Raw genomic sequence first — 16094 nt, forward strand, 5'->3', positions numbered from 1 at the left:
CATAGTTTATTTTAAAGAAGAGCACTGCTATTTGTGCCCAAAGGTACTGATCAGAATCAGGGGGCTGTTGGGCCACGCAGAACCACCACAACAGAAATAATATAACTCTGAAATCAGCATTACGTGGCCCCAAAGGGCTTTGGAACCTATCCTGCGTATCTCATACACCTCTTTAGCTTCAGTAAGCTACTGGAATGTATTAATTAAACACATCCTTAAATGTTTGCAAGATAGAGTCCTGGGAGACTTATGCTTATTGCCATGCTGCTGTATTTCATAACATGTTTGCTTTTCAGGTCTTACACATTTTCTACATGGATATATTCCTAGGACTTTACACTTCCCAAGAGCATAGTTTTTATGTTTTTTTATTACAGAGCTGGGCAGAGATTTTTTTTTCTTTTTTATCTTGCAACAATTCAAGATTTAAAATGTTGTTGGTCCCCAGCTAAGGTAAAATCAGCATTTCAAATGTGCTCAGGCTCTCCCCTGCTGGACACTGGCTGAATCGGAAAGAAAAGGGAAGCCGCTGCTGGAGAGATGCAGCCTGGCCGCAGTGCAGGGCCCGGGCGGCACCTGCTGAGCCCCGGGCGAGCTTGGGGAGCTCGGGGACGAGGGGGTGCTCCCTTGGCCTCCGCCACGCCTCAGCCTCGCTTTAAGGTGCTCCTTCGGCTGAACAAGCCACAGCAGTTACTCTCATCTTAGAAATCAGTGCACAAAGCTCTCGGAGTACATTCCTAGCTGCAGCTCTCCTATGTTCACTCCTGGGAAATTCGTTGCAAAGGGGTTTGGTTGAAAAGGTCTGATGTTCTCGATGTTGTAAGATTGATTTAGTCTGGGATGGCAAGTGCCGTGTGCCCTTCCCTATGAAATATGCGCTCTCCCAAATATTCAGGGTCAAACTGGAAACGCATTGTAAGCAGCAGCCTGATAACATTTGCAGATATCCAGACAACCCTACGCTTGTATACAGTGTTTATAAACATGAGCAAAATTCAAGTACAATACCGCTCGCTCAGAGCTGCAATCTGAACTTGAGCCAGCGCTAATCTGAGAACTCCCCCGTATGATTAAAGCCTTCTGCACAGCTCAGCTAATCATGTTGCAGTGCATCAATTTAGCTATTGTAGCCAAAATTATTTTTTGGATAAGCTGATTAAAAGATGTCAGTAACTTGCTGTCAAGTAAATACCAGCATTACTGAAGGTACAATGAGAAGCAGATACATTTTGAACAGAAATTACAATTAACAAGGTAATCTAGCATTGTTTGTTTATTGGTGGATAGTTTTGAAAAAAAGAAAACAGCTGTGTCAGTTTTCAGTAGATTTCAGTGTATTTCTCTGCATCGGAGGTTTAGCAGTACCTGCTAAATTTGTTTGTGTAGCAGTCATACACATATTGCTTACACGCTACAAGTTGAGGTTAGAAACTTTTAAGCCTTTAGAGCTGTGGTTCTGAGGCCGAAGCGCACGTGCCTGCTCTCACGCTCTGGCACACCGGAAACTGAGAGGTTAAATCAGGCGATCTCATAAAAGGGGAAACAAAATACAAGGCTACCAAGAGTGTATTCCTTGCTCGGTGTGTTGGATCGAAAGCTGTTCTAACCTCGGGGAACTTGTAGCTGTTCCTCCAAGATGTGGAACACTCAGTCTCTGCAGAGAAATGCTTTGAAAACAAGTAAATGAATAGAGCATCTGTCTCACAAATGACAGCACTGGGAGTGTTTATCACTAGATTTGTCTAACTTTTGAATTCTTGCCTTTTTGAGCTGAGTCATTTTTATATTTGTTCACTTACCTCTGGAGAAAAGCATTTTGGTCTGTAATAAGCAATCTTGTAGAAGAAAAGTTGCAGTAGGGTCTTTATGAGGTACTGATACTCAGAATCAAAAGCTGCTCCCTGGATTTTACCAGACTGATTGAGCTATACCAGAGCTGCGTAACCTGTCAGCTACTTCTCTTGTTATCCATCGCAGGTCTGTGTAGCAATGCCATCCCCTGAGCTTCTACTGTCATTTGCCTGTCACAGCCCAGAATGCTAGTTCTTTATTTGATAGTTTGTTATTTAAAACCTCTTCTTTGTTGTTGCCATTTTTCATGTCTGCTCTAGAAATCCAATCCTACAAGCAAGGTGATTAAGCTGCTTTGAGCACCCATGGTAGTTCAGTTGCTTTCATTTTGTAGCATGTCTTGTTAGGCAATAAGTGAACTGCGTCATGCTATGCTAATATTTTCCATCTGAAATTGTTTTTTTTTTTTTTTTTTCTGGTAACAATCCTGTTTAAAAGACAGCAGTTTTTCCTGATTGTTCTTAATATTGCAACTCATGTATCTGTACAATTCTTAAAGAATAGAAAACAATTTTATCTGGTGTAACAGTGCAATGGATTGTGAGTTTAGTGCTATCTATGTGTTGTAAGTGCTGCAAGTGAACTATAAAATGACTGCACAAAGTTTAGGATTATAGAACACATGCTAGAAGCAGATATTAAATCAGAAGTGACATTTTGACCGTGAAACCCTCTTCAGGCTCTGGCAAATACAGAAGATGTATTTGGACTGCAGCTGAAAAGTGATATTCCAGGAAACTGGGTGAAAAAAGAAAGACAAATTAACTACATAAATTACCATTGCCTGCAGTGGAAATCACAGCTGAAACTTTAACTTCCCTCTGCTGTTTTCAGCATGCATTTATGTCCGTCTTGCAGTTAATCCCATCCATAATTACATAATTGAATATTTCCCCTAGATGTTGAGTGGATGAAGCGTAGGATTAGTTTTTTCTGTTCACTCGGTGAGATCAGGATTTCTCCAAACATGTCACCTTTGGGATCTGATCCTGTGGTATTGGAGGCAGTGAACTTTACCATGAACACCACTGCGGGCGCACCCAGGCCTGCGCCAGCCTAGGGAGGGGACTGGTTCCAGCAGATCTCGCAGCCCTGCTTTTTCTGCATTGAGGGGCGCAGCCTCGGGTCTGGCTGAGGCGGCAGATGAACAGGAGCTGGCCCGTGACGTAATCCAGTTGAGGTTTCCATAGCAAAGGCAAATGCTAAGCAAGATTATGATGGGAACAATGTCATAGTTAGCATGGATTATGCAATTCTCACTAAAATCCTGAAAAGTCTGTGTTTATGTCCTTTAGATGTTTATGTTGATTGGTGAAGTATAAATATCCTGAAATAACCTTCTCTCACTATAGAGTACAAATACCCTCTGCTTTCCCTGGTGAGTGAAGACTTGACCAGAGGCTGTGGATGACAGAGTTCTCAGTTAAGAAACTTGCCCAGGATCAAATCCTTCTGTGTCATCCTTTGCATAACTTGGTAGCAATCCCATAGGATTTTAGAGCTATACATGTTGTTCCCAGCTTTGGCAACCTCAAATGTTCTCTTGCAAGCAGTACATTTTTTTGTTTGTAGCAAATGCTTGCTAATGAAGTTGTTCTCTCACCCACTGGGAAATGAGGTTGTCCTTTGGGTAGGCTCTGATGTTAGGCACCCCCTCCGAGCATTCACCCCAGGGTTTCCTCCTAAGACTGCTAATGAAAGCTTAGGTGCCAAGCCAGCTGACTCCATTGCTCCCTGGGGTCATGTGGGGTGCACAGTGCCTGGCGATTGCTGGCTGGTCTCACAAGAGAACAGAGGTTGTGGAAGAAAGGTCCGGCAGCGGGAAACCTGGCATGGTCCTAGGGCTGAGGACTGCAACGCGGAGAGCACTGATCCCATGGTGTGACTTGAGCTGAGTCTGCACAGCTCACTGTATCCAGGGCGTTCTCTGCAGGAGCTGAGGATAAATGAATACGTTTTAGTTTCAAGTGAAACATCTGGATTTTTACCTGAAAGTAACTTATTCCTAGCTGCAGTTCTCTGCCTCAGTGTGCGGGCTTTGGTCATTCCCAAGGAATGGGTGCAAATTAGACGAGGTAGCCTGTGAACACGGCCAGCTGGCTCCACTGCGGATTGCCTTGCTAGGTGGAGCTGTGACAGCAGAGCATTTCGTGCAGCTGAACTTGTAACCCTTCCTTTCCTCAGTACAGACCTGCCCTAAAGGGACTCCAAGCAGTGGTGACATCTGTATTTCAGAACTCACTCTGGGTATCCTGGACTCTGACTTCATTAGTCTATGAGATTTCATTATGGTCTGGAATGCACTGGAATATATATAGTAGTGGAATAGTATGACTTCAGCAAATATCTTTCTCTTTTTTACCACTCCCCACTTCAGTAAAAGATACCAATGACATTATTGCTTTGCCTGGTCCTTGACTCTCCCATTCAGCATCTTCTAATGGGAGTGGAATTGTTCATTCAGCTCCTAAATTATTCCACGGAGGACACTATTACAAATGCAGCTCAGTACACTGTTTTGACAGAGGTCAAGGGAGGCTTATCAAAACCCCATCTTAAGGATAAAATAGCAAGAAGTCTCTTTTGGGCAACTAGGCCCTTGGCCTTTATCCAAACCCATGATCAGAGCAGTGCTTTCAGAGACTTAGGAGCAAGAAGTTGTTATAGCATTGGCAGAATCACCCCCATTCCTGTGATTTAGTGCCTTTTGTTCTTACTATGTCTTGTATAACTGAAGTCTCTGTGGTGTGCCAGCTTTAAAAAGCAGAATACTGTTTTCCTCCACTAGAGCTGGGTTATAGTGCCAGCATAAAAGCTAAGGAATTCTTAGCTCTATACCACAAAAGCAACTTCAGAATAGGTACCTAAGTGAAAACTTCATCTATTCTACAGAGCAGGCCATACCCCCTGGGCTGTATGAAAAGGCTCTTATAAATATGTTCTTCCTACCGTCTATATAGTGTCTTTCTTTTCTAGTAATACAGAAGTTTGCATGAAAGCATTATCTCTTATTCCTTAAGAATCTATCATTTGTGCCTCTGCTTATTCCCTGCATGAAGTCATAATCCTCTATTTACGATATCACAATGGGTTGCTATGGAAATTATTACTAATATTAATAACCCAAAGAGGATGACTTCAGGTAGGGAATTAGCAGAAAGTACAGATGAATGCTGACTTTTGCGTAATGCAGCAACAAAGAAAGAAGTTAGTGAAATCCAGAGAACAATTGACAACTTGCTCCCAAATACAATTTTTAAAAAATTCCATGAGACATTTGCTGCTCTCGACCTAATAGATAGGAAAATTAGTCAATTTATAGAATTTTGTACACTTTCCTTTAGCTCATATTTGTTTGCTCTGGGTCAGATCCTATGAGATATTGCATATTTTTAGCTCCTCCTGATTTTCCATTACTTTATGAATTACGGGTGTACAGCATCTCAAAGGACACAGGTGCTCACTGAGTACCAGATGACATGGTACTTAAAAATAAAAGGCAGCTAGTTATGGGTTTGGGTTTTTTTCTAATTAAGAGTTAGATGTTGTATTGAACTTCTATGTATTGAACATGTGTACAGTTGAGCATCAGTGGTGTTCAGTTTGCCTATAGGCAGCAGGATCTAGTCTTTTGGGAAGATACAGATTAAAAGGATAGCAATTAATTTATAGAATAAAACTGTTATATTAGTCTTTTTTTCCTTTTGAAGACAAAGAAAATGTCCCTGTAAATACACATTTGTCATCACCAGTAAGGCTGTCAGTCACAGGAGCTGGGACAAAGGCTGACTGAGAAGATGTAACTTTGATTTGTGTAAATGGGGACTCATTTTTCTATTCCTTTGCTTCTTTTTTTTCTTTTTTTGATTATTCTCTCCTGTTTCAAAAGATAGGATGTTCGTGCTGTAGACTGCTTGACTGAAAGCAACACCAAGCACACGCTGCTTCCTAGCAGCAAGCCTTGGGTGAAGCTCATGAGTAGTAACAGCGTGGCTGTAACGCAAGGTAGTTCAGAGGGGCAGAGCAGCATCGGCATGCTGCCAAGCAGTGCGGCTGTATGCAGTTGCACCTGTGGGGATGCAAAAGGTGTCCCCAGGCAGGTAAAGCCAAGGTATGCAGCGGGAGAGAGGTTTTCTGAAGAACTCTGTGTTCTGGAAAATATGAGTGAGAAGGTGCAGTAGAGGAGAAGAAGCCCCAAAGCCCAGCTGTTGAGAACATAAGGCAATAGATGAAAGGTGAAGTAGCACTCTGGCTGCGTACAGCCTAACACATTTGGCATATTGAGCGTGGCAGACTGGGGACTTTCGAATAGATCCCCAGGCAGATGTAGAACACAACTGTTCTGTTGTGCGCATAGGATCCTGTCTTTGCATCCATAGGGTTTTATTTGATTTTATTATATATCTCTAGATGTTTCTTTACCTGATGGGAAAGCTAAGATCATTTCTACTGTGATTTCTGCAGCTCAGAGTGGCTGACTCTCCTGCCTGTCCATGTTACTGGGATATCACTCCTGATAGATCATGGCGTTCAAGCAAGACCACTGTTTGTTGCCAGCTCTGCTCTTCTGTCCCCTCTGGGCAGGCCTGGTGGATTGCTTTGGGTCACTGTTCTCACCGCTGCATTTCAGGGAAACTCTGAAATGCTGTCAAGTAACACGGTTTGTATAGCAGGCTGACTTTCATGGCCAGGTGCATAACTCTGCGGCATATCTCTTCAGCCCACTCTCTTTCTGTCCTGCATTTTCTTGTGCTGAACCCTAGGGCTGCCACTTTCTCTCCCCAGTGTCAATTGTTCCTTCAAATTTGAAAAAGTGCAGAAGAAACTTAAGATACAGAGACTGGGCAATAAAACAGTGAATGAAATTCAGTGTGGACAAATGTAAAGTGATGTGCCGGAGGGAGGGGGAGAATGACAATGTGAAATAATGTGTTCTGAACGATCATTACCACGAAAATAGGATCCTGGGTTTGTTGAAATTGTCATTTCAGTAGTGGTCAGAAAAGCAGATGTGGATTGTCATTATGCCACTGCATAAAGCTGTGATGCATCTGCATGCTGGATGTTGCATGCAGTTTGCATGCTTGATCCCTTCATTGCAAAAAAGATAGACTAGAACTGGAAGGTTTCAGAAAAGGCATTAAAGATGACGAAGTACCTGGAACGGTTGCTAAAGGGGACAAACTAAGCAAGCGATGTTCATTTTCATGTTGAGGAAGAAGAACGTTCACTGTGTGTTTGGTTTTGCTGTTGGATATAATAAGGTGCATTGTAGGTAAGATGGTTTTGGTAGCTCTATGTCCTGTACCAATCTGTATGTGAATAGGTCCCAGATGTCAGCAGGACTCAGACTAGGGCCTCCCTCATGGATGAGGAAAATCTTTAACTAAGCTTGGCCTGCTTTAAAAGTACATGTGGTCATCTTAACTCTATTAATGATAATAGGCCCTAAACACATGCACATTTTTCCTTCATGTATAATGCCGCTTCATATTTAGGATTATTTAGCTTATCCATTACCTCAGTTGTCTGAGGACACACTATAAAAAACTATAGAAAGGCATTTTAGGCTGGCTATGTGAATGACTTCAACGTAAGGAAAGCATGACTAAGGGCTGAGAGAATGTGCAGAAAATTACCCTCTTCAGGCTGAAGAAAATTCCCAGAAAAACTAAGCATTCGGGAAATGCCTGGCTGTTAACATAGCTGGTCATACAATGTTTGTGGGCAGAAAGCCAACCCTGCACAAACTCATTGTGTGCGTGCTATCGTCTTGGTAAACTTGTCACTTCCAAAAAATACATTTTGGGGGGCCACATCTGATAGAAAATATAATCAAAGAACCTTGCTTTTATCTCTTTCTCTGTCCTAGAGTCCTATCTGACCAGGCAGATGTGCTCAATGACTTTACATAATAGGACCATTCCAGCAACAGCCTGAATAAGTGGTATCAGTGTATTTCTGCTGCATTCACAGTCTCTTTATGGGGCAAGTTTAGGGTGTCATTGCCTGTGCTTTTTCTCAGAAAAGTGGTTTTGGAAATCTTCCTTCAACATGCAGGCATAGCTGTAACAGGGATCAAAGCTTGCAAATGTGATTTGCCTCTTACCTTAAAAGCCATGGAAGAGAGTAATTTGTATTGTCAAAACTCCAGTTACTAACAAATGGTTTCTTGCAGTGTTGTTCCAGATAACTGAAATCCCATTCCCACTATCACAGCTGTGCACTCAAACTCTTGTGCTTGCTTGTCTTGTTTGCCACTCATCTTTTCTGTTCATTTGTTTCTGAATTATTTCAGTCACCACTTCTGTGCTTTTTAATCTTGAAAACAATCCTTCTAACGTGCCCTCTCCATCATCGCTCAGGGTTCCTGAGTCTGGTTTGTTGCCCAGGTGGCACAGACAGGGCCTTGCCGCCCGTCCTTCATTTCTGCTCACTATTCATACGCTTACATGGAGCATTTCACGGAGTGAAAGAATGAGACACAAGCCTATACCCTTCTGTTTAAGAATTCATTTGTAATTTCTTGAGGAGATGTTTCTTGGTGAATTGTGATGCATTCCTGATAAATGAACTGTTCTACAGAATACCTACAATAGCAGGATTCTGTTACCAAAAAGGACTGAAGAAAGCACAACTATTTGGGGCCTCAGTGAAATACAGGCGGTGGCCTTTCTTCTACTGATATCTGCATTTCTGTGCAGACTTAATAAAACACGTTTCCTTAATCGAGACTTAAAAGCTTACGTAGGGAAGGAAAGAGAAGCTGCAGGTTAGGATGACTCTGCTGATGCTGGTTCTGCTGGGTGCAGTCACGACACCTAGTACTAGATGTTTGTGACATCAAAGAGCTTAAAAAAAATAGATCATGGCAACACAATAGAAACAAGCAAAGTTTATAAATAGGGAAGTCAAACATGATGAGTGCTGTAATAAAAGTATATCCGATGGAGTAAAGGTGCTGGGATTTTTCCCCCGCAATACCGGTTAACCTTTTACAGAGGTAGATGTGACCTTGAAAATGCAGGAGAGTTTCATAACTCATGAAGAAACAAGAAATGACGATCTGATAACACTTCCTCAGGAATGCCTGGCATTCTTCATGGCAAGTTTCGTGTTCTCCGCGGGATGTAGGTGACTCAGGCTACAACCTGCAAAATGTACCCAGACCTATAAAGGAATTATCGCAGGGGTATGCAAGTATGAGCTGCTTTATTACTTCACAGTACATTGTAGCTCCTCTCAATAATTCAGTTCCATGTAGTATTGTTCATGTGTGAGTAGCAGTACAAATGACCTTACAAATAATTTAAAGATAAACTTAACTGTGCCTAAGATCAAATTCTGCTCTCTGCTATGTGATGTAAATCTGTGGGGTTTATACCAGTTCATCTGCAAAGGGAATTTAGTCCAGGAATTTTGTTAAAAATATGTTAGTGTATTTTAACATAATATTACTGTATTTTTAACTGAGAAAAACTTTTTCCTTCTATTTGCATCTGTGCAATATATGTGAAAACATAAGAGGGTTAGGAGAAAAAATGAAACACTTGAATTTGCTCAGGTTTTTAGGTGAGGCCAAAGTTTCGGATTTTGAGCTTTGTTTAATTCTACATTATTCTAGGTGTCTGTCAGAGGAAAGCTGATGTAGAGCTGGAATGGTACAATGGGGAGTCAGGCTTGTTGTCTCCAGGCTTTTTCCATCCTTAGTAAAAAGTTGGGCCTAATCCAAAACTTGGGATCTCAGGCCTCTTGTATGCTGAGAGTCTCTGTCTCTGAAATTCCAGCCAGGATCTAAATTTGTGTATGAGTCCTGTATTTATAAACCAAACTTCTGAAAACTGCCAGCTCTACTGTTCTGACAAGGTTATTGTGCCAGCCTCTTGGGACAGGGGATTAGCTGCGCCGGGCCCCTTCCTGCCCGGCACAGGTGCTCTCTGAAAGAGCAACTGCTCGGGAAGCAGAAAGGGTCCTTCCAAAGAAAGACGAATGGGCTGGTGTCCAGGCTGGGAACTGTTCCTGTCCTGTTTATGCTAATTCACACTCATTTTATAAACATTGAGCGACGGCTGCTTTTTTGAAAGGTGCTGAGCACCTCTAATTCCCATCAGTGTGAGCAGGAGTTTTGCATATTCAATACGCATTCCTTAAGGAAAGGACCCCCGCTGGCTATGTTTCTTGGGACAGAAATGCAGAAAGACCCTGCTTAATCCTGCCACTTATAGGAACCATCTTACAAAGGTTTTCTACTGCTCATTTCGGTTAGGGCTAGTAGACTCTTCCTTGAAGGGCAGACATAGAAAGAGGTCTCCTTACTTGCTGCTTAGCAAAATGGCTCCTGGCTGACTTGGAAATCATAATTAGCTATTTTCCAGAGTTTCTGTTCTTGCATTTGTTTGGGACTGCTAATGCATTTAGTCTAAATGGCTGCTCGTTGCGTCTATCGACAGACCATGCAACAGATGAGCGACCACCGCTACGACAAGCTGACAGTGCCTGACGATGCCGCAGCAAACTGCATCTACTTAAATGTGCCAAGCAAAGGCCACGTCCTGCTGCACCGAGCCCCCGAGGAGTATCCCGAAAGTGCGAAGGTAGGAGACGGCTTCTTAACCACACTGCCTGCTGGGAGACCTTCAGCATCCCAGCATCTCCTGGAAGCTGGCGGGAATTGAAATTCGGTGCTTTCCCAAATAGGGCTGTTGTATTCTGCGATGGAAGTATCAGCTGGCAATAGCACTAGCTTTGGAAAAATGGGAGGCCTGGCCTCTATTTTCATCTCCGCTACTGATTTAATTAATTTGTCTCTTGTGCCTCTGGTGCTTCTTCTATATAACTGGAGGTAATAACAGTTCCCCTCACTGCAGCAGTGAAGTCTGTGAATCCTTTGAGAGCCATAGCCAGGAAGCCACATGTACTGGAAAATGTTAGTGTTGATTATAAATAATGAGACAGCTTAGCACCCACTGATAAATGTATGCTCATTCACTCTGTAAATACTTAAAGTAAGGGGAAAATAGAGAGGCATAAATCTAATGATTTCTGTTCCATTTTATTTCCTAAACAGGTTTTTGAAAAACTGAAGGACCACATGCTGATCCCAATAGCCAACACAGAACTGGAGAAAGTAGATGGGGCACTCACCTGTTGCTCTGTGCTTATTAACAAAACTTCAGAATTATGAGTTTACAGAGTCCCTCCCTTGTAACTGGCAATAATGTTACATACAAGGTAGACGAATCTGTATCCACACTTTTATTGTTTTTATTGACAATCTACTGTACCACTGTGCTACTAACCGTTGTTTACAAATTTTTTGCTTTGTGTATTTTTATTATGTCCTTGCAGATGGTATTTAAGGTGGGTGTATGCTTTAGTTGGGGGGTACATTAACTCTGAAGTATGTTAGTCCCATGGGCTAGCAGAAGACAATTACAATGGCTAATGCCTAGCTTTAGTGATTTAACATATTCTGTGTGGAAAAATGTATGAAAACCAATTAATTCACAGAAGTTCAAACACCTCTGTTGTCTTTACACTGTTCTCTTCTCCTTCTGTCTTTTTTCTCTTGCTCCTTTCTCTGCATCTTTTTTCCACTCTTCACTCTTTCTTCTCTGTTTCTCTCTTTGCTTTCAGTGATGCAAGGTATCAGTGGGGACTGAAGAAAATTCAGTGGGATCATGAACTTGGTATCTTGTGTGGTAGGGAAGCTTTCCTTACACTGGCTGGAACAGTGCATGGCAGGCTGTGCTCAGCATCTTGGCCGTATCACGTTGCTGCTGCTGGGTAGAATCATGGCTAGGATCAGGTTCAGGCGCCAGGCAGCAACTTAGGAGAAAGCTTCCTCCTTCAGGCACGTTCAAGGGCAATGTTTGCCTGGGAGACCTGAATGACAGGAAAAGAAGTAGCAGAGCAGCCACACCAGATAAGTCCTACAAGTTCAGGTCCCTGTTTGCTCCTGATACTGTGTCTTACAATTGGGTGAGAATAGAAGAGGTGCATTTTAGAAGGCCAGATCCCAGGGAGCACCTAGACCACCAAAATGAAAGACTGAGATGCTTTTGGAAAAGTTAAATACAAAAGTTATCTAAGAATTGGGGTTATTTTAATCTTTCTGTGAATTTCAGTCTCTCTGTTGTTGTTTTCTCATCTTTTGGAGGCCACTTACTAGCAAAATTCAAAAGAAAAGGGTGATAGAACCAGTTGAAGGACAGTATTCCTGGAATGAATAAGGGAAGCCATTGTTGTCTGAAAAGACTGGCATGTGTATTTTATCTGCCCTTGGGGCATTTTTCCTTGGAACAATGACAGTCTTATTTTTTTTAATTGCATGAATATTTACTGTGGTATTCAGTTAAAACAAATATATTTGTTTTGTAGCAAATTCCACAACATCCTTAGCCACTGACTCATACATTTTTTTCACCACAGTAACATGAAGTATACCCCATTGTATTCATACTATTCTCGTTAAATCATTTGTAAACTAAGGATGGAGAAATTCCCAAACAGAAGCAGCAGTGGGAACTCTCCAGAGGCTGATGAATAGTCTGAACATTTTATCAACTTCCTAGGCATCTCCCCCACCTTTCCTGAACCACTTGTGGTGTGCTGCTGAGGTGCAGTAGGAAGTGAGCAGAGGAGCTCAGTCAATATGGCCTGTAGGAGTGCAAACAGTATTAACTGAGTGCACACTACGATATCCTTTGGAAATCTGCATGCTTTTTTACACAGTCACGGGAGAGGAAACTCAAGTGCTTACATTCACAAACTTCCTGTGCACTCTCGGTGTAGCAACGTAACTCACGTCTGGCCTCAGTGGCTAACATGAACCAAAGGAAGTTCATACGTCCCAGCAGCTACCGGGATACGTTGAATGCCATCTGAACGCATTGTATCTTGTGACGACAGGAGGTATCAATGATGAGAGAATAAAACATATGTGAAAAGAGAGCATGTCCCAAAGGAAGTCTCTAGCCAGCCAGAGAGGATGCTGTTTTCAGGGCTGTGTGCTGTTCCTGAGGATTTGCCTCACGTTTCCCCTTTGGCTCCTCTGTTGCCACGTGCTGTCATTTCAGGATGACCTGCATGGTCAGGCTCTAAGGTTGGAAACACTGCAGTGGGGAATCTCCTTTCCCTTCTTCCCTTGGCTGTTTTTAAATATCTGATAAAGCTTCTTGCATTTTAGAACCACTTGATATGAAACAAAGAAAATTTTGTGCCAAAAAATAACCCTGTAGTATTTAACCATGACCTTCTGGAGGCGAGCTATACCCTTTTAAAAACATACATATCTGGGGGAGCTGTTGTGTAAAGCAGAGCGGAATTTGTCGTCACCTGTCCGTACCTCCGTGGGCCCGGCCGTACCTCGCCCCGTCTGCGGACTGCAGTCCCTCTCCCTTGTAGCACTGGGGCCACAGCATCCCACTGTAGCACTGTGCCATCATTAGGCTGTAAGATTTCTGTTCAGTTTGTCTCCAACTTTCTGTTGTGTTTTTTTCATCCACTCTCACCTTTCACCTGTCTCTCTCTTCCTCAGGCTGTGGTTTCTAGTTTATTGCATGATAAGCACTTTCCTTTTTTATTTGTAAGAATTTTCCTGCTGTTGTCTCAGCTCTCCTATTCCTTCAGTCTTCTTTTTCTGCACTCCTATCTCTTCTCCTCACTGTTCACTCTGAAGTATTCCAACCCATAGCGGGCTGTCCTAAATTTACTCCTTCCTTGAGTAGGTGCCTGGAGGGGACCACTTTTGCTCTGAGAGACTTCTTTTGAGCGAGAAGGATGACTGTCTATAGGAATTGTATATCTAGAGGGTGAGACTCCTCTTTTTTAGGCTTGCTCCAGAAAAGAGAAAAATAGTCATTCATGGTGGACATCGTTGATATCTTGTGTCCCTGAAAGAAATAGAGTGGGTGATGAGGGATCCCTCCCAGGTCCCCCAGGGGAGGGAGAGTTGGTGCCAGAGGATGTCCTTGCCAAGGAGAGGAAGATTGGATCTCAGAGCTGCGAAACATCCCACTTTCCAGAAAGGTTGCTCTTTCACCAATTGCCATTTAGATTTCCTTGTTTTCAGGGCTGCATTTTAGTCTACTGAAAGAGCGGGAGAGTGGCTGAGGGACCTCAATTTCCTCAGGTGATGATTTCAAGACGTATTCACACTGTATAACTTTAGGCATATAATCACACTTGCTTTGTCTCCATTGGTTCGATAGGTGTCATAGGCTCCTAACACAGATGCTCTGAATTACATCTTAGTCTGATGCCAAGAGTCATCTAAGCTTATTAGTGGGATTGCCCTCCCCTCTTTGCTTTTCACATTATTCTTTACAATGGCATTATAAAGCAAAAAAATTAAAAGCACTTCAGTTTGTGCATTTGCAGTATGGTACTAAGAACCAAAATCATGTGAAATGCTCGTTGTTCTTGCTAGTTGCTATTTTTTCTGTTGGCCAGCTGAAGAATTCAGTTGTGAGAACATTTCTGCTGTAACACATATGCATTTAATGGGCATCCTGTTCATCTTGTCACTAGAACATTTTTCAGATGCCTGATGTAAATCATCATCTTTGATTAATATAGTAAAATCCCAAACCAAAAAAGGAGATGAGACACTGAACACTAATAGGCAGCCCACATAAAATATTTGGTAACAACTGTCAGGGTATATGACATAGCAAGTCGCTATAGAAGATCTTGTGGTGAATAGCTCAGCAATGGGGTTTGAATTACTCATCACTGTGTTTTTGGTTTTTTTTTTTTTTTAAGCAATCAGTTTAGCTCAGATCAAATGAAGGAGCTACGATGTTCATTATAGATCTTTCATGGATGTTGCTATCTATTACTGTGAGTCTAGGAAGAGGTTGTGATATGTGGGTTTCCCTTCAACAGAATGTGAATACAGTGTCTCTTTCTCTGCAACGAAAATGTGAATGCATATTGTACCTTATAAGGTAAACTTGAATTCTTCCATTTCTGCATTATTGTCTTTTCTTTGCAAATATATTCTTTTTCAGTCTTAAACAGATGCCACTGTATGAAGCTGTTCTCTGAATTTTGGAGTGATTTCCATGAGATAGGTACAGAGCTCATATGCAACACCATGTGCAGTTTTAAAAATAAAAGTTCAGTGAAATGCAGAACAATGAATCTGCTTTTTCTGTTTGTTCACAGTAAGTTGGGAATGAAATATGAAAAAAAAAGGGGGTTGATTCCATTCAGCTTCTTAAATACTAGATCAATGCAGTCAGAGCCAAATTACTTTGATAGAAAACATCAAAATTCACATGGAACTGTTTGGGGAAAATAATTTGCTATTTAAGATTCTCTATTTTTGTTTTTATTAATAAAGGAGCTGAAAAGATAAGACTGTTAGAAGGGTAGTGTTTATTAAGTGATTGTGAACAAAGTCTCGTTGGATCTCACTTGCATTTTCAGAAAAGTTTTAACTGGATGTATGATGTAACTTGTATAGAGTTGCATGTGAATCGTGTTAGTCACTGTTTTACATTGTATTGTTCTGCAGTGCACAAATATGACTACTGAAAACAAAAGTGTTAGATTTCATTAAACTTAAAATCTTGTTACAGTATATAGTTGCCCACTTTTTGTGCCAAAAATATCAGTACATTCCATAATCTGTTCTAATAGAGGTTTGCACTTTGATTTGTTTGTGACTCTTGCAGTTTCAATACTATATATCCCCATCACAAAGGAATAAAGTGTCAATTGTACTGTGGACTGTGTAGTTTTGCCTCTTATTTTGAAACCAAAAGCACATGTATTTGATTTAGTATTGTTTCATGCTGTCTTTTTATTTTGAAGCTTATAACATGCCTAGAAATAAAGCCAATAATAGACACGTGCTAAAACCTTCAAACCTTAAAAGAAATCTTGGCACTTTGAAAACAAATCATGATTTTAGGCTTACGTTTAAGAATAACGTATATAGAAGAGGCATTGCCATAGTGTTCCAGATATGATGGTTGTGATTACATTTTGTTACTGTCCTAGATAACTGTGTGTTATTGTAGTATAGTGTTTTCTCTGTAGTCTCTGTATTTATTGCAAGTTACACAAGGTGAAACTGCAAAGGTTTAGTAGCACGACCACTGTGTTTAATTTCTTCTTCTTTAGCTCCTGTGTCATCTCCTCCTCATCCAAGATGTCAAGACAGTTGACTACATTATGGACATCACATAATGGATAACATGGCAGATGGCTGCATGTTTTGTATCTAAATAGTC

The 16094-nt window shown here is 41.6% G+C and overlaps 1 protein-coding gene across 1 annotated transcript in view; it reads left to right on the plus strand.

The window, feature by feature from the left end:
• The window catches only part of DDAH1 (dimethylarginine dimethylaminohydrolase 1), a 66078-nt gene extending 50492 nt beyond the window's left edge, over nucleotides 1–15586 (plus strand). The window contains exons 5-6 of the mRNA XM_064515967.1: nucleotides 10302–10445; nucleotides 10919–15586. Coding sequence (XP_064372037.1) covers nucleotides 10302–10445; nucleotides 10919–11035 — 261 coding nt within the window. The 3' untranslated portion in view covers nucleotides 11036–15586. The remainder of the gene's footprint in view (nucleotides 1–10301; nucleotides 10446–10918) is intronic.
• The last annotated feature ends 508 nt before the right edge of the window (nucleotides 15587–16094 follow it).

Source organism: Dromaius novaehollandiae, chromosome 8 (assembly GCF_036370855.1).
Source record: "Dromaius novaehollandiae isolate bDroNov1 chromosome 8, bDroNov1.hap1, whole genome shotgun sequence".
NCBI classification, from domain to species: Eukaryota; Metazoa; Chordata; class Aves; order Casuariiformes; family Dromaiidae; genus Dromaius; species Dromaius novaehollandiae.